Source organism: Ixodes scapularis, unplaced genomic scaffold, assembly GCF_016920785.2.
Source record: "Ixodes scapularis isolate PalLabHiFi unplaced genomic scaffold, ASM1692078v2 PGA_scaffold8__174_contigs__length_109621045, whole genome shotgun sequence".
In the NCBI taxonomy this organism is placed as follows: Eukaryota; Metazoa; Arthropoda; class Arachnida; order Ixodida; family Ixodidae; genus Ixodes; species Ixodes scapularis.
In genome coordinates, this window is record NW_024609883.1 from 83544258 (window position 1) to 83561869 (window position 17612).

The following is a 17612-nucleotide window of genomic DNA, read 5'->3' on the forward strand; positions in this document are numbered from 1 at the left end:
TAGTATTCCATATGGGAATCCCGCATGGCCGTCAGGCACGCGGACGGTGACGCCAAAACAGTCAGGATGTACTTTGTCGAGGAGATTACGCAAGTAGAAATAGTGTTTTACCGGTCCGAAGTGACGGCACCCGAGTGGGCGGGGGTACCAATGACCTTCAACAGTTGAAGGAATTTTAGAGCACCCATAAGAGGCTGGGCGACAAAGTGCTGTCATCGCATGCATTTGAGGAAAATCGTGTTTGACTTACAGCGTTCCACAAAAAAGAAAAAAAAAGGTACCTCTGTGGTTGAGTCGGTAGCGTGTATAGCTCTCAACCAAAGGGTTGTGGGTTCGAATCCCAGATCCGTCTAAAATTTTTTGGATTATTTTCTTTAAGGCCAGTATGGGCCTAAGTTTCAAAAGTTTTAGAAAAAAAAAATCATTTTTCAATTTCGAGGTTTTTGGTTTTAGAAACTAGTTATACACCCTAACTCTAAATTTAATAACCATGCGACAAACAGTTACGTTGATATAAAATATTTTCAACACATTGTGAGGCAGTAACAAAGTAAAGGAGTTCAATGTTTGAATGCATTTTTCTCAGTTCCGCTTTTTGCTGCATATTTCATACAAAGGAATCTTTTGTTCGAAGGTAAAATTATTCTGATACCACAACCAAGATGTTTCTAAACTGAAATTTGCTGAAGAATCGGGCTATCTACTTTATTCTGTTTTAACTTTAAAGCCCTCTTTGAGCGAACTTGTTTTCAAAAATTAACATAGGACAGAAATGCATCTCATATTTTGAGGTAATCACTCTTCCTGAAATATTTACATTTGATTTATAAAAGCTAGATAGCCCGAAGTCTCACATCTCCCACTTTATATTCAAGCAGTTAAAATTATCCTTAATAGCTTCATTTGCATATCATAGATTTTTTAACAGAGTGACACATTTTCTTACGCAGGTATGTAAAATAGTCCTAGTGAGCTGAAAGTTTGCACAGTACATCTACATATGAAGTTAAATTTCCCCTGCAAATTTAATTCCGATCACATGAGTAGTTCAGAAGTTCAACCTCTAGCCAGTGTCCCCCCTTAAGGCAAATGAATAACATTATAAAGTTAAATCATTTGAGATTACATGTTATGTTTCAATTACGTTCATGCCACGCGTGACGTCACAGATCACGTGAGTGCTGTGGGTCGTTGGAAATTCCCGCGCGAAGTCACGTGGCTGTAACGTCATGACCCTATCGACCAATCAGAATTTTCCCGTCCGCCACCGACGCCCGAGGCCAGTTTTTCTCCAACGCAAACTCCTTAAAATAAAATAAAAAAACGCTTTAAAATGAAACGTTTTTTTTTTTTCTTTCTACCGCCGCACGAGTGCGGGCCACTGCCGGTCCTGATATGAAATGCCAACCCACATTGACGCACATCTGCTTCCTGTAGGAACACCTGCCCTGCTATTCCAAACCTGCAGTGAAAATACGGATGCTATCATTATCTACACAAACAGGAGCCTAAACACACGATGGGCTCTATCGTGGACTCGTTTTTCATGTATGCCTATCTGGCCGTATTGTATTTTGTACAAGGGGTCCCATACGGCGTGCAGGACAAGTTACTACCCCAATACCACCGTTCGGCAAGATTTCCCTACAGCCAGGTGACCTTAGCGCGCATTCTACTGTTACCCTGGCTCTGCAAGCCACTTTACGCGTCCTACATCGAGAAGCACTGGACCCAGAAACGATGGCTTCAGCTTTTTCTCCTCATTCTCATGGCGGTTACATGGGTCATGTCGTACTTCGGAGACCAAGTCTCTTATTTCATTGTCACGCTCCTGATCCTCAATATTGTGTCGGCGTCGCTGGACATCTCTGTGGACGGCGTTGCCATGGACGTTCTGCACGGGGCTCAGCTTTCGGTAGGCAACGCTGTACAGGTCGGAGCTTACAAAGCCGGCGCGATTTTTGGCGGTGGGCTACTCCTGGCTTTGCAGTTTCTTGCCGGTCTTAAGGGCGTTCTTCGGGGTCTAACTTTTGTCTATGCCATTGGCTTGATAGCGGTCACTTTTCGAAGCGACGGTGAGGAGAGTCAAGAAGAAGCTGACTCATCAGCGGCTGAAGCTACTGGTGAGGCTGCAGGGAACGATGGAGTCGAGGGTCTTCGGAGACGTAAGAGAGACCCCGAATCGTTAAAAACCGGCACGGCTAAGGAGGCCAAAGAAGACGATACCGTTGAGTCTACAGGACCACTGCCAGAGTCGTTCTTTGGAAAGGTCAAGTGGGTCTTGTCTGTCGAAGGTACCATGGGGCTTCTGGTCTTCCTGTTGTTCTACAAGTCGGGTGAGTTTAATCTTGGAAACGAAACGTCTTACAGTAGCCAACGGTCGGGAGTATAAGATATGTGAAGGTGTGCACAGTAATTTTTATGAATTATGCGCTTTTCCTTAATCACTTTTGCTAATCATACTTAATATCGTCTCGGCATTGTCTTTATGTTGTTTACTGCTTTCTGTTTTATCTATGAGCGGAGTGCCGGGCCCTTCCTGCATCCAAGCATATGGTGACTTGGGCGGGTCAAAGTTTCTCTCCTTCTAACGTCTTCTTACAAAAATACTTCTTTTTTTCTTTTCTATACCTTTGAGGTTAAGAATTACTCATTGTTGTGGAATGGCTTGCATGCCTCAAGCTGAGTTGCACAGGTGTAGTGTGGTTGGTCATTGGTCATGACACCCATGTACCCTCCTTGGTGTTTCTTCTTCAGGAGAGTATGGTATCCTCACTACTTATCCGTCCTTCCTGCTTGAACGAGGATACTCCTACTTCACGGTCGGCTTCCTCAACGGAGTGTTTGCTGAAGTGCTGTCCGTGTTCGGGTCGCTCTTGGGTGGCTACATGTCTCGCCAGACAAGGTGGGTGTTTAGGCCAACACATTACACTTCTCGCGAAGCATCACAGGGTGCAGTGTCACACGAATGTTCAGAATCTGCTTTAAAGGGACTGTAAACGATGGTCACACTTTTGTTTCCTAGCACTTTCAGAATAAACCATGGGCAGAACTCATGAAGCAGGTATCGGCTCTTATTCACAAATAAATATATCTTGTAAAACAGCCTGAGAGGACATTTAAAGTCCTCTATACCCATTGACTACCCGCGACTACCTCTATACCCATGAAAGCTACCAGCAAATACCATAGATAATATCTTCAGTCCTTCTTGTGGAGGCGGAAGAGGAGACATTCTTAACTTGGGTCATGAAAATTTTGAGGTTGAAAACTGGAATGTTAGACGTAGAAAACGTTTTGCAGTCCATGCCAACAAGAAAAACATTTATAAATTTTGTTTTGTTTTTTGGTTTAATTTTTTGGTGTTGTACCCACTGGTGACACTGGTGTTTGTAAAATCATTCATTGGTATGTCCTACATCCTTGTCACAAGAGTTCTCTTACAGGGTCTGGTAAGACCTATAAGTAACTTAACATTGTACAGATGTGCTTCGTTTTTATGCTAATTTCGTTTGGGCTTGTTCTAAGCCTTTGATTGGCTTCGTGTATAAAGGTATTTAATTATCATTGTAAGGTAAGGAAAGCTGCATGTATGCTTGCAATCCTGTTTTCTCCATATTAAGCTGTGAACGACGCTGGCATTGTGATATGGCGGCATGGCATGCTGCTACATCACAATGAAACCGATACTGGCATTGCGACGTGGCTTCCTGACGTTCCGCCACGTCGCAATAACAGTGACGGTTGCTACGGTAACCATCGTGGCATGCCTGTTTTCATCACGCGTCTGTTTGCCGCTTTATTTCATAAATATAATGGGGCCTCGTCTTTCTTTTGCTCGGCCAGCTGCTTCATGCTGTGACACCATTTAGCGAGTTGTTCAATGAACCGCCCCCACGTGTGCAGGTGTAAGCTAACGGAAGGTAGTGTATAACTACACACCGACGTTTTTGCGGTGATAGCCTTTATTGGTAAAGTTTCGTAGTGTAACCCGGAGCGCGTTTGTCTGTAGGTTGTAACCCGTTAGTCTAAGTGGGGACGTGACATTATGATGTCACAAGTTCCCCGCTAAATTTAGTAAGAAAGCTTTTTTTGGTAAATTTAGAGAGAATATGTTTTCTATGTTTTTTCATCCTCAGCGTAGATCACTCTTTCCATACTTCAAATGCTGACTGACCTTTCGCTGTCTAAACACAAACAACAAATTTGGATGGGTTTTATTGACAAGAAGTAGATAAAACTAGTTCGTGTTAGTAACTAAATAATTCCTTAATTGCAATTAAATTTCGTTAACTATAACTTGGATACATTTCTTGAGCATGTTGCAACCTAGCTTAATTGGTCTCTTGTCAAAGTTCTGTTGGCAAGTAGACAAATTAGAAATGATTTATTCCCAATGTAATTTCCTTAATTGTCGCCATACTAAGCACCACTATGTGCACACGAACCTTTTGACGACTTACCCGGGCACCAATGATAACGCTGGGGATGTAGGCACATCTTCTGCGTGTGCTCACCTTACATGTACGAAAATTTAAAATTAAATTACAGAATGGAGTTTTTAGAAATGTACATGTACAATGTCGTCTGGTTAAGATGTTTATACAGAAAGGCTGCAGTTTGCAAGTGTCACCACCTATTGCACATTTAGCTACAGTTGTGGCACTCTCCTTGGCTTTAGCGAAATGTTTTTGTTCGGTATATGCCAGTTGTTGAGCACGTTTGCAGGGGTATGGCTGCAGTCTGATGGACGTTGCGGTAATATGTTCTGCAGGGACAACACAAAGCTCCTGCTGAAGATGTGTTTCGTGAGGGTCTTGCCTGCCGCCCTTATCTTTCTGACCAACACCAGGCTGTTTGGAAAACCGTCCAACGTTTGTGAGTATCTAGTTGCTGTACCTACTACTCTCTCGTAACTGTATTGATTATCCGGATGTCCGTTCCCACAGTGTTTGACCAATGGATAGCACTGTGTAAGAGTGTTGTCCGAATTGATGTACAGTGGCTCCAAGCGTTGATCTACAGGCGGAATAGCACCCTAAACACACCAATCCCTGACGCGTTGCGGTCACCATACTCATACTGTTTACAAGCTCAATCTCTTTCTCTATTTTGACGGAGGCATGGTATTTGGAGTGAGTCCTCTTGGAAATTGCGCAAATTATAAAGGGTGGGCGTAGTATTGGAAATTTATCCCCGTAGATGTTTGGCGAGAAAAAACGGGTTGAGCAACCTCTCGGGGAAGCTAAGGAGTTCATGTGGGATTTTACGGTAGTGCTTTAGGCCCCGCTGTAGCACAAAAATGCCATCTCATTTTTTTTTTCTGGAACAGTGAAGCGATAATAGGAAAGGTTTTACGGTAGTAGAACCACGCAAAAGCAGAAATTCAAAATTTCTACCATAAAGAGTGTGCCGTCTCTGGGTTGTATGAGCATTGCTACATGGTTCTTCAGTGTATGCTAGTCGCGCAAACTTCATTTTGAAGGTAAGCTCATCAGTCGCCCATTGGCTGCTGCTCCACTGGACGAGCTGTGACGTTACAGTAAAGTTGTGGCGATAAAGATTGATGTATGCTCGTCAGAATTGTAAAGTTTGCCATGACGTCAGGATGTTGTCATGATGAACTTGTTTTTGGTGAAGAAACCTTCGACAGTTTGGGAGCTCAAAGTTTGAAGAGTTATTAGTAAATACAAAGAAGCAAAAAAGAAAACGCGACCCCACAGTGAAAAAAAAAATGAAGACCATGTGATCAAGAATGTGTTTTTAATAATAAGAAAGTTTATAAGTCAGCGCCTTGTCATGTCCGTTCTCCCCTCTGTGTCCTTGTATTTTCGCGCTGTGTAAAAAGGACAGAACTGTGCTGTGCGCTATTGCTATGTCGGCAATCCGAGCGCACATTTTGCGAGTACCTAGAGGCCGTTGAGTTTTCCGAAGACAGGTTCGTCGAAGACTACTGTTTAACGAAGGTTAATGTTCCTCGCTCCTCAAAATTTATGAAGTTGCAAGTTAACAAGTTCCGTGAACTGCCACGTCGCTGTGAAGATGAAGTTGGGTGCTTGTGAAATTATGGCTCCTCGCTTATGAGCCACGTCACGATGAACTTAGTTTATGCGGAGAGCAAGTCGTCGGCTTCTTGCGCAGGAGTGGCGGTGACGTCAGAACGACTACGAGCTCTGATTGGCTTCGATTTAAGGATAGTGGGTAGACCTCAAAACAAGGTACCTTGATGTCTACCCACTATCCTTCAATCAGAACCGATCAGAGCCCGGCGTTCTGACGCCATTGCAAACCCCTGCAAAAGAAGCAGACGAACTTGCGCTCCGCGTAGGTTTGACCAGCATAAACACACAGTGCGCCACTTTCCAGTAGCAGAATGGAGAATTTCAGCTACAGTCGACTATTGGGAGCGTGCAACACCTAAATGGGGCTCGACGGCGTCGGCGTGAGGACGCGGAGAGACGCGCCACCCGCTCCGACCTCTTTTAATGCGCCGGTGGCATCTTGGCCGCGTCTGCACCTTCGCCCAGGTTTGACCAGCATAGACACACAGTGCGCCACTTTCCAGTAGCAGAATGGAGAATTTCAGCTACAGTCGACTATTCGGATCGTGCAACACCTAAATGGGGCTTGACGGCGCTGGCGTGAGGACGCGTAGAGACGCTCCACCCGCTCCGACTTCTTTTAATGCGCTGGTATAGCATCTTGGCCGCGTCTGCGCCTTCTCACGGTCGTGATTCTCGACCTCGCTTAGAAGTAAAGGTTTCACACCTTCATATTCGAAACATTACCCGCGTCATGCGTTTCTGGGTATTTGCTCTCATGTCATTCGAGTTGCGTGAGCTGCTCGGAGCTCGGATTAAATCGTGTTTCCCTCGGTTGAGAGATGCAACGACGGCGACGCACCGCCATATATTTCGTTCTTCAGCGCTGGAATATGCCTCTACGAAGCTCTTATGTTTTTGAACGATCCGTACACCACTACGTGACGACATTAGACAGTACCAGTGATTGATAAAATCAACATAAGAAGTATCATGTTGACGCCAAAACAACAAGGACGAAAACGAAGGGATAACTGGACAGGACGCGGCGTAACTTTCAACAGAATGGTTTATTTCGAAGACACAATTTTGAAGCTATAAAAGCAGGCGCACTTGGCAGAACACAAAGATATGGTCTAAAAACACACACCCCTCAAATTCCAGCGTAATTGGTTCTTCAAATAGTAGAATCCCCTCAAATCCTTTCGCAGAATTTTGCCAGTTTTGCCCCTGCATCGACATACCATGGAAGAACAAACGAAAAAAAAAAGACGTTTACAACTCCCTGTAATGCCGAATTAGAGCGCAGCTCTTGAGGAGGAGGAGGGAAGGGTACGGAGCAGAGGGTATGCCCCTCCTCCTCCTCCATACCCTCTCCTCCTCCTCTCATTCTCCTCCACCCTTCTTTCTCCCCCTCCCTCCCCCTGCCTCGGTTACGAGCGACGTCTCTCGTGACCCTAGGGACCCTCGTGACGTCACGTGTGACGTCGTTATGGGGAACGTCCCACAACGCAACGCGCGGTTACGCTCAAGCCGGAAACGGGCGCCCAAGAGCTCCGCTCTAAAATGGGTCACGGAATATTTGAACTAGGTATAAAAGAATGCGACAATAACTTACCTGGAGTAAACAGACTCGCCAAGACCTGGTGCTGCTGGGCCGAGTGGTTATCTGGAGGAGGGACGACTAGAACCAGGCACGGGACAGAACCCCAGACTCGCGTGGACGTTGGCAGGCGATGCAAAAAAAGCTATAGAAACGAAGTTGTAAGCCGGTTACAACCGCCCCGTTGCCATAGCAACCCGTGAAAGTATTAACGTCGCAAGCCGTTGCAGTCACACTCGATCGGACTCACGCAAGTGTGTGAACCGGCCTTTAGTTCCTCAGGGCATACCGGAGCGACGTGGCCAAAATGGGGAGACCTGGGATACCTCCTCAGTATGAACCAAAGCGCTGCAGGAATGGTAGTGTCACAGCCACCACATCGAGTTGCAGTGTAAAGGGAAAACAACCCCTCATTTGAGGGTTGCAAAGGAGTGCGCCTGTTCGATCTAGTCATCCTTAACGGGGCTCCCGGGTCGCGGTAATTAACAGATTGTACTGACGATTCACAAAAGAACCGGCCATGAGCGGTGGTGATCACCCTCTGAAGAAGTTGGGGGCTGTGTGGGTGTATAAGAAGAGAGGAGGGGAAGGGGAGGGCGGAGAGATTGGAAGTGAGTGAGTGTTGGAGACAGGAAATCAAAGGAAGTGTTGCTTGACCAGTGGTCGAGTGTGCCACTATTGGGAAGATTGGGAGTCAGGCGTTCGCTTTTGGAAAATGCAGTTCCGCGAAACAAAAATTCACACCAAGCCGTCAACACAACCGACTCGAGGACCACCAAATATAGACCGCGTGTAAACGATTCGGGGAGCCACGAGACAAGCGACGGCGACCCGCTTCGCTCTCGCTTGGCCAATCGCGCGACGACGCAAACCGCATGAAAGCAACGGGACCAAGTGACCAGACGCGGTGAGCGACGTTTTCTAATAAATCAAAACCCGAGCGACGCGACGTGCGAGAGTGAGAAATTTCCGTCGCTCGGCGCTGACTCTCATCGCTGTCGCCGTCGGTCATCTCGTCTCTCGCTAACTCGCTTACATGCGGTTCAGTTAAGTCTCACCACACCCCACACACAGAAAGAGGGGCGTCAGAGACCGACAAGTCACTGCTGGCTTTGGCTTTTCTTTCACAAGTGACATCCCGAGCACATAATTGAGAGCTCGCCACCTACTCCCCCTTTTATTGTATCATCGCTGGCTCATATGGGTACAAAAAAATATAACAAAAAATATTAGGAGCTTTTTTTCATAAAAGACATTGATCACTGCAGTCCATCTAGCGGGAAGAGCAAAAATAACCTTTGACGTCTGTGTTTATTGACGCTATTGTCCCCACTCGTCATGAGCAACCTCCGGCTTAAGAAATCCAACTTGTCAACGGGTCCGCCCTCAACTGCTCTCTTACAAAATATGCCAATTTTTAAATAACGATGGATGTTTCCGAGTAAGACTAAATTTGATCAGGTGAATGCAAGCCCCAGATAGAGGTAGCAGATAGCACGCTAAAATCGATTTTTATTGAACCCTGGAATAGAGCTTACGCACCACGAGAACCAAGTTGTGTTCTTAAGTGTAGGTGTCGATAGCGAAAACTATCGTAGGTGAAGCGATAGATAAATGGCAAATGCCAGAAAAATAAAGCATGGCCAAAAATTCACTACTTCCAAAAACATATAATCTTAATTTATTGTCAACTTTAATGAATCAGTAGGTAGGCCAATCAGCAATTGTCCCTGGAAATCAATTGTAATTGGGGTTCTGTATGTGTGGAGTTTGTTTTTGGGGGTATAGGTATTTCGTGGTGTGCTCTTTTGATACGTCTGGAGTATTTTGTTTTGTTTTTGTAAGTTCGGTATTATTCCGAGTGAACTTCTAAGCTTTTTCAAGCTGTGGTTTCTTTCCTCGTACACTCATTTTGGAGCTTTCTGCCTTTCTAACATATTACATTTTCTGAATCCCGAAAAAAAAAAAAAAAAAAAGACTGCTTATAAAGGAATCTAAAATATCAATGAGAGAGTACGCCTAAGGTAGGTCGATGGGTTGTTAAACTGTACCATATTTTATTCAAAGTCTCGAGACACTGCGGACGCACTTTCCTGCCTTAACTACTTCTGAGGCTTTAGTGAGTTGGGCGAAGCTTGCCCTCTATGTGTTTTGACAGCATTTTCATTGTCATTCTAGAGTTGTTTTTTTTTGCAATTCTTACTCATTCATGTACACCCGTATCGCAAACTGTGATAAATGAAAAAAGGACTAGTGGTTCCTTCGTGCCTGGTTCACGATTTTCGAGTTTTGCATCCGCGGGCATGGGTCGCTATAGTCGAGAGCCGCCATATTCTTTTATGGCGAGCCTTTTTACGCAGTTGAGCAGAACTGCAAGCAAACCTTGGTTGTAAAAATGTCGCTGCTGATCTTCTGTTAGAATGCGTGACTGTTAAACATGGACATATGAAGGCAGGCCTTATTTTTGGATATTATATACAGGGTGCGGCCGTAAAAACTTTCAAAATTGGCACGCCTGGCAAAAAACGAATTTCAAACGTACATACCTCAAATTGGGCACTCGAACGTCGTTTATTCCAAAGTTTTTTGCCTATTTTTTTTAGACGTCAACTCTAGTGTAGCGAATTATTAGAAAGATAACAAAAATGGCAGACGTGCATTTCCTATGGCTTACACCCGCCCGTTCGCCGTCTGCTATCTAATTCGCGACGCCGCTCCCAGATGGCGCACTGAACGCAAAAACGCGGGAAACGCCGCACGAAAGGCTGGTGTCGGGTGAGATAATCGCGATAAAAAGTGATTTTACCGAACTATGTGAACGATTATGCCCTTTTACTTGAAATTTAGAAACTGGCGGACGCCCTCGTTTAATGAAAATATGTTCTAAAGCAGACGAACGTGTGTCTTCCTTTGTCGTCTGCTTATCTGTTGACGGGTCCGTTCCCGGTTGTACTATCTTCTGCAGTTATTATCAAAATATTTTGATAATAACTGCAGTGATGCCGCAATACTTGGCAAGTGAGTGTGCCCAGGCAGTCAAGTGATACGTGGAGCGGAACTCGGTGGCCACAGTACCACGAAAACTTCTCACTGCATTTCATAAACGCCCGCCTTCACGCCCGACTGTTTTGAGTTGGGCGGATCGTTTTGTGAGTGGAGAAGACTTTAAAAAGAAGAATCCAGTCAGTGAACGTGAGACCCTGCTGAAAAATGAGGAGCTCATTTAAGCGGTGCTTGCTGTCTTCGAGAGCGACCCGCAACTGTCAACAAGACGAGCAGCTGTAAATTAAATTATCTCGTCGCATTATGGTGTCTTCTTGCTTGCATGACGATCTGTCAGAACTTTACTTGAAACAGGTAATCTCAACAATCGTTCATATATTTCGTTCAAATCACTTTTTATCGCGATCATCTCGCCCGACACCAGCCTTTCGTGCGGAGTTTCCCGCGTCTTTGCGTTCAGTGCGCCACCTGTTAGCGGCGTCGCGAACCAGATAGCAGACGGCGAACGGGCGGGTATAGGCCATAGGAAATGCACGTCTGCCATTCTTGTTATCTTTCTAATAATTCGCTACTCCGTAGTTGACGTCTGAAAAAATAGGCAAAAAAACTTTGGAACAAATGACGTTCGTGTGCCCAATTTCAAGTATGTATGTTTGAAATTCGATTTTTGCTAGGCGTGCCAAATGTGAAAGTTTTTTACGGCCGCACCCTGTATTTTTGTAAACTAAAAGCAACTTTTTTTTTTCTTTGCGTTATCCGTAATTCAGGAATAAAGGAGGGGCGACACAGAGATGTATCATGGCTTCAGGGTGTGTCGTTCCCTTTTTTGTCCTCGTTCTCAAATATCGAAAGTACGTCAACGTGCGTTTATCGTCTCTATAATTCTTATTACGGGAAAGTTCCGTGGACAACTGAATGGGCCAGACCATTCTTCAACGAGGAGGATAGGCTCGAGCCCCTCCTTACTTCTCCCGCGTCTGTGTTGTACATCTCCGACCCTATCGACAAAGGGGGGGAGGCTCACAGGAGTAATTTTCGGGGAGGAAGAGGGAAACCTGACCCCCCCCCCCCCCCCCCCCCGGCCCACCGCCGGGATTTACGCAAGTGCACAGGGGTACCACAAAAACTCGCACACTGTTTTGTTTTGTTTTTTTCTTCCAGATGTGGGTGTGAGCTCCATGCTCTTCCTGAACTTCATCAGCGGCATGATCACGACGGTGGTGTTCACCATCATGATGAGGCGGTCCCAGCAGGTGGCCAAGGGCTACAAGACCACTCACTTCTCGTTCCTCTGCACCGTCGAGGTGCTCGGGAAGCTGGCCTTTTCCATTCTGGTGGGCCCTTGCATTGACCTGATCGGGAAACCTGCCACCTACTTTGTTATGACGGCATTTACGGCTTTCAGTGTTGCCACGGTGAAGTATGTCAAGTGATGCGCTGTGGCCATGGTCCGTTGTTCGTGTACTGTGCTACAGGATGGGCGCAAACACGATGCCGGTACTTTCCGCATTTTCCTGATCTAAAATCCTGAGGCGATTCTTGGAGCAAAATTGGACCTCACTAGGCACAAAGATTCGAGGCATATGCCAATAAATGCACTATTAGAGAGTGACGTGCAAAATACTAACATGCAAGATATTTTATACAGAAAAAGTACGCACATCAAGAAAAATAACTATCAATGGCATCACGAAAATCGGCAGCCTCAAAAACGCTAGAAGGTAGAGAGTTCCACCCCGAGATGGTGCGAGGAAAGAACAAAAGTTTGAAACAATTAGTGTGTGCAAAGATTGGCGTTAATGAATATTGATTATGGTGCCTCGTAGGTCGTGACATCGACGGGATGAGGTGATTATGTGTACCAAGCCGTACGTTGTTTCGTACCATAAGAAATACAAAAATTTTGCCTGGAGAGCTTCCTACGTAGCTCAAGTGTATATAGCTATGCCATTCGTTTCCATAAGGTGGGATGGAGAGTAATATTTTAAATCTTCCATAGACGAATCTAGCCGCGCGTCTTTGAGCCATTTCTAGCTTCAAAATGTGTGTGTGTGTGTGTGTGTGTGTGTTTTTTTTGTTTTTTTTTTTTTGGCGGCCGTTTTTTTTTCCGACGTGCAAGGCTTTCTCAGTATAGAAGAGGCTATGGTATTACCCACCGTTTACAAATACACGAACGGGGCTGTGTGAAGATGCACAGGGATGCGTCAAGGACTTTGTACATGGCATCAAGGACTTTGCGTACAAACTTCTGCTCAATTGCGGGCTCCACTTTTTGGGCCAGAAAGGTAGGTTCGTTAATGACCGCCTCTTAGAACACAAAAGTGTGAGAAAAGTACATCCGTCATCAGAACTAGCCAAACTAGAGTGCCTACATGTTTCCGCCTCTCCGAGCGGAAACATGTAGGCACCCTAAGCCAAACATATTGCTGAATGTAATGCGTGCTCGCCATGATGGGAAGCAGCTTCACTCTTACGTAAAGAAAGTGATTCTTTTAAAGTTTAAGTGTGAGTAATCTCGAAAACTGCAAGCCAGCCGCCCATAGTGCTGAACGAAGCGTGAAAAGGTTTTTCCTGCTGTGAGTTTTTATGTTGGTAGCGTTGTAGAGCTGTGGGTCGAGACTTTTTTTGCTGTGTTTACATATCTTTGACGGAGAATATAATGTCGGGTCGCTTGGCGGCGGGTATTTGCCGTTGGTGCGGTGTCCAAGTTGGAGTTCAGTCTGTCTGGCTGAGTTCCTCCAAAACTTTGCGGCAGCATGTCTTTTGTCTTCTCTCTTTCCTCTCCGTGGGGATGGCTCTATATTGATGTTTTCTTGCGAATAAACTCAACTGCGTTTGATGCTTTGCGTCGTCTTGTTAGTTATTTTATTTCTCAGTTCCTCAGTGTTTAGATTACGGTTGCCTGAGTGTCGTTATTATGTAGCGTGGCTTGTCTAGTCTCTGCTGGTTGAAATATTTTCTCTGTTCGTGACAGAGCTAAAAAACATTGCGGCGAAAACGAAACGCATACGTTCCCGGATACAAAAAATATTGTCTCGACTTTCCTCTCTGAGGTTACGCACGGTGGCAGAGGTCGTTATTCTGAGCTGCGAGTAAAGCCGGGGCCACACTGCTTATACACCGTGCATACAAAAGACAGTCTGCATACAGATTCGAATGCGAGTCACTGTGGAATCCGTGCTTCGAATGCTACACAGCAATGAGTTCAAGGAGGAAACTTGGCACGCGGCATTCGAACCCCAGATATTGCGGTGGCGGGAGGCACTCACTTGATCGAATGACGTTTTAGCGAACGCCCACGTTTCGCCGAATGACACTTTAACGAATAGTCGGACGCCGCGAAGCGGCGTTTTCGGGTGGGCCAAATGGGTTCACATTTTTGTAATGAGCCGCCGCAGACTGTCGCCGCGAAGCGGCGTAAGCGCAGCGCGGCGGATGGGTTAACGCGCGCCCCCGTAATTCGCTAAAACGTCGATTCGCTCAAATGTCGCTGTTCGCTAAAATGTCATTCATTCATTCATTCATTTATTGTACCCTTCTTCAAGGGCATTACATAAGGGGGGGGGGGGGGGGGGGGTCATACATGAAAAAATACAAAAACAAAGCACCTGGGCCCGTTTGCTCGAAGCGCTAACCGCGGCTAAAGTTAGCCGCAGTGCCTAGGAGAGGGATTTTGAGATCACGTGACTGGGCCCGGTAGGGATGCGGGGGTAACATATGGCGGTGCCCCAGTGAGTGAGCGCCGCTCGCTTTGGAACTAATATGTCGTTGTAGCTGCAATATCGGGCGCGTTAGTCATCAACGAATAATGCAGGAGGCTTTCTCTTTGCCTTACCTCACTTAAACCGCAAAGCATGGGCAATGAAATCGCCGCATTTTTTAGATAGTGTTTCGATTCTGGGCATCCCTAAGCCTAAATGAACGCGATAATTGTCGGCATGGCAACGTCTCCGGAAAGCGGATTGTTGATAGCACACAAAAGCAGACAGCGTCCCGACAGAATTTTTTCTAAATTATCCAAGCACCGATCGGTGCATGCTACGACTGTAGTTGCACGCGTCGCGCGTGCTGGTGTCTGCAGTAGTAACCGTTCTAAAGCAAAAAGTATAAAACAGATTTTGCCTTGCACGCGCGTTCGTTGAAGTCTTATTATGATTTTTTACTTCGAATCTTTTTTAAGAGGAAGGCCAGCGCGCGTGAACCGTAGAACTACACATCCAGCGTTCTCCTCGCGATGCTTGGATAATTTAGAAAAAATTCTGTCGGGACGCTGTCTGCTTTTGTGTGCTATCAACAATCCGCTTTCCGGAGACGTTGCCATGCCGACAATTATCGCGTTCATTTAGGCTTAGGGATGCCCAGAATCGAAACACTATCTAAAAAATGCGGCGATTTCATTGCCCATGCTTTGCGGTTTAAGTGAGGTAAGGCAAAGAGAAAGCCTCCTGCATTATTCGTTGATGACTAACGCGCCCGATATTGCAGCTACAACGACATATTAGTTCCAAAGCGAGCGGCGCTCACTCACTGGGGCACCGCCATATGTTACCCCGCATCCCTACCGAGCCCAGTCACGTGATCTCAAAATCCCTCTCCTAGGCACTGCGGCTAACTTTAGCCGCGGTTAGCGCTTCGAGCAAACGGGCCCAGGTAGGGTGCCTTCATGTGCGCTTTGCTTAGGGTGGTGGCATCTCGCCATTTTGTCACACACGTTTATTTTTATTTTTTGTTCAGAAGCGCGTGCCAGAGCGTGTCCCTGCACGCGCTTGTGGCGCTGACTGTGCTATGGCGACATTTTGTTTTCGTCAATTTCTTTGTATTTTTCCCGTGAGCGCGTGCTGTCGGCATGTGGTACTACAAAGGGTGGCATCACCCTAAACAGAAGGACATTGAGGCACCCTAGGCCCAGGTGTTGCAGCTAACAATGCTGCACTTGCATAAGATGTGAAAAAAATACAATGATTGATTCTTAGTAAAAACGTGAAATTATAGCATCACAAAACAAGGTGGGGTCATCAATGGCCACTATATCAGGTGGCAGGTCGTTCCAGTATATGCTGGTCTGTGGGAAGAAAGATTGGTTAAAATAATTAGTGCGACTAGAGTGCCTTCATACACACGTGCGCTTTTGCTTGAGTGGTGACATCTCAGCCATTTTTCAGCCCAATCGTTTTTTTATGCATTTTGAAGTGCGCGCAATCCGGTGACACTCAGCTCGAGCGCTTAGCTTTGGCTAATGCATAGACGCCATTTTACCACCCAAGTCACGCACCGAGTGCGCGAGAGCGTCACGCGCTAGCACTTTTAGGGCAACAATGGATGTCTTCACCCTGAGACAGACAGACATGTAGGCACCCTAACCGCTCATTCACACTGGAAGCGGATCCGCGTTCGCAAAGCGGTTGCGAACGCGGTTGTATAAAGATCCAGTACAATTGCACGCGCACTCGATGGCATCGGGTGCGCGTGCAATTGCACTGGATCTTTATACAGCCGCGTTCGCAACCGCTTTGCGAAGGCGGATCCGCTTCCAGTGTGAATGAGCGGTAAGCGCGACCAGTGATCCGCGACACATGGCATGAGTGGTTTAGCCGTAATGATGATCTGCTAGGAGGAAGAAGCAGTGAGGAACGTAGTATTGGGTGAAAATGGTAAACCTTATGAAACAAACTTAAGCGTGTTATTTTACGTCGTACGTTGAGAGTTTGGATATCGAGCTGACGTTTGAGAGATGAAACACTAGTCGTTGGGAAATAGTCGTTTAGGATAAATCTCACAGCACGATTTTGGATGGACTCAAGATGGCTGATGAGATAGGCTTGGTGTGGGCTCCAAATGGCTGATGCGTATTCCAATTTCGGTTGCACATATGTTTCGTAGCCCAATTGTCGTAAGTGATAGAGCGCTTCTTTCAAATTTCGTTTGATGTACCCCAGAGTCCGGGAAGCTTCTGCCACAATAGTTTCGATGTGGTTATTCCAGATTAGATCACTTGTCAGCGTTACACCGAGGTATTTATAATAAGATGTAGAGTCAACTAGGTCGGAGCCAATAAAATATGAAAAGTTGCTTGTTGTTTTTTCCGAGTAAAGCGAACCAGCTTGCATTTTAACATATTCAGTGACATGAGCCATTTGGAGCACCAGGCATAAATTAAACTTAAATCACTTTGAAGCTGAAGATGGTTATTGTGAGAATTAATTTTGCGATACAGAACACAGGCATCCGCGAAGAGGCGGATGCTAGACGTGATTGAGTTAGGTAAATCGTTAATAAATGTTAGAAACAGTAAAGGTCCAAGCACGGATCCCTGAGGAACCCCAGAAGTGATGCGACTGCAGTTTGATTTATGGTCGTTAGCAACAGTGAACTGGGTACGAGAAAAAAGAAAGTCACGTATCCAGGAGGCAGCAAGAGGGTCAATGCCAAGACAAGAAAGTTTATCGATTAGGCGATGATGAGTAACCCTGTCGAATGCCTTCGAGAAATCAAGGAACAAGGCATCTGTTTGGCTTAGTGAGTCAGTATTAGTGAAAAGTTCATGAGTGAACTCTACAAGTTGCGTTTCGCACGAGAAGCCCCTCCGAAAGCCATGCTGGCGATTGTAAAAAAAAAGTCGTTTTCTTCTAGGTGGGAAATAACGTAAGAAAATATTACATGCTCAATAAGTTTGGACGCAATGCAGGTTAATGAAATGGGACGGTAGTTCGAGGGCAGCTTACGATCGCCGCTTTTAAAGACTGGAACGACCTTGCCCAGCTTCCAGTCCAAGGGTAAGCAACGGTCCAGTGACTGAGAAAAGATCAATTTAAGACACTCACTAGATGTAACTTTGGTATTGCTAAGAATTTTCGGGTTTATATTATCGGGACCACAAGATGACGCTAGTTTTAATCTTTCTATGAGGTGAAGTATTCCATCGGCTGAAACGTCAATGAAATCCATAGGTACGAAGTCGGACAAGG

General features: G+C 45.8%; 1 protein-coding gene across 1 annotated transcript; it reads left to right on the top strand.

Annotated features, from left to right (window-relative positions):
- Window positions 1-1519: 1519 nt before the first annotated feature.
- On the top strand, window positions 1520-12080 carry LOC121833424 (major facilitator superfamily domain-containing protein 3-like). Its single transcript, XM_042286707.1, has 4 exons — window positions 1520-2336; window positions 2758-2905; window positions 4775-4878; window positions 11809-12080. The coding sequence occupies exons 1-4, from the start codon at window positions 1520-1522 to the stop codon at window positions 12078-12080; spliced, it is 1341 nt and encodes a 446-aa protein (XP_042142641.1).
- Window positions 12081-17612: the final 5532 nt, after the last annotated feature.

Excerpts from the sequence above, each read along its gene's own strand:
- LOC121833424 (XM_042286707.1), top strand. The coding sequence starts at position 1,520 with ATGGGCTCTATCGTGGACTCGTTTTTCATGTATGCCTATCTGGCCGTA. Across the intron at positions 2,337-2,757 it reads CCTGTTGTTCTACAAGTCGG|GAGAGTATGGTATCCTCACT; the intron begins GTGAGTTTAATC and ends TTTCTTCTTCAG. Across the intron at positions 4,879-11,808 it reads TGGAAAACCGTCCAACGTTT|ATGTGGGTGTGAGCTCCATG; the intron begins GTGAGTATCTAG and ends TTTTTCTTCCAG.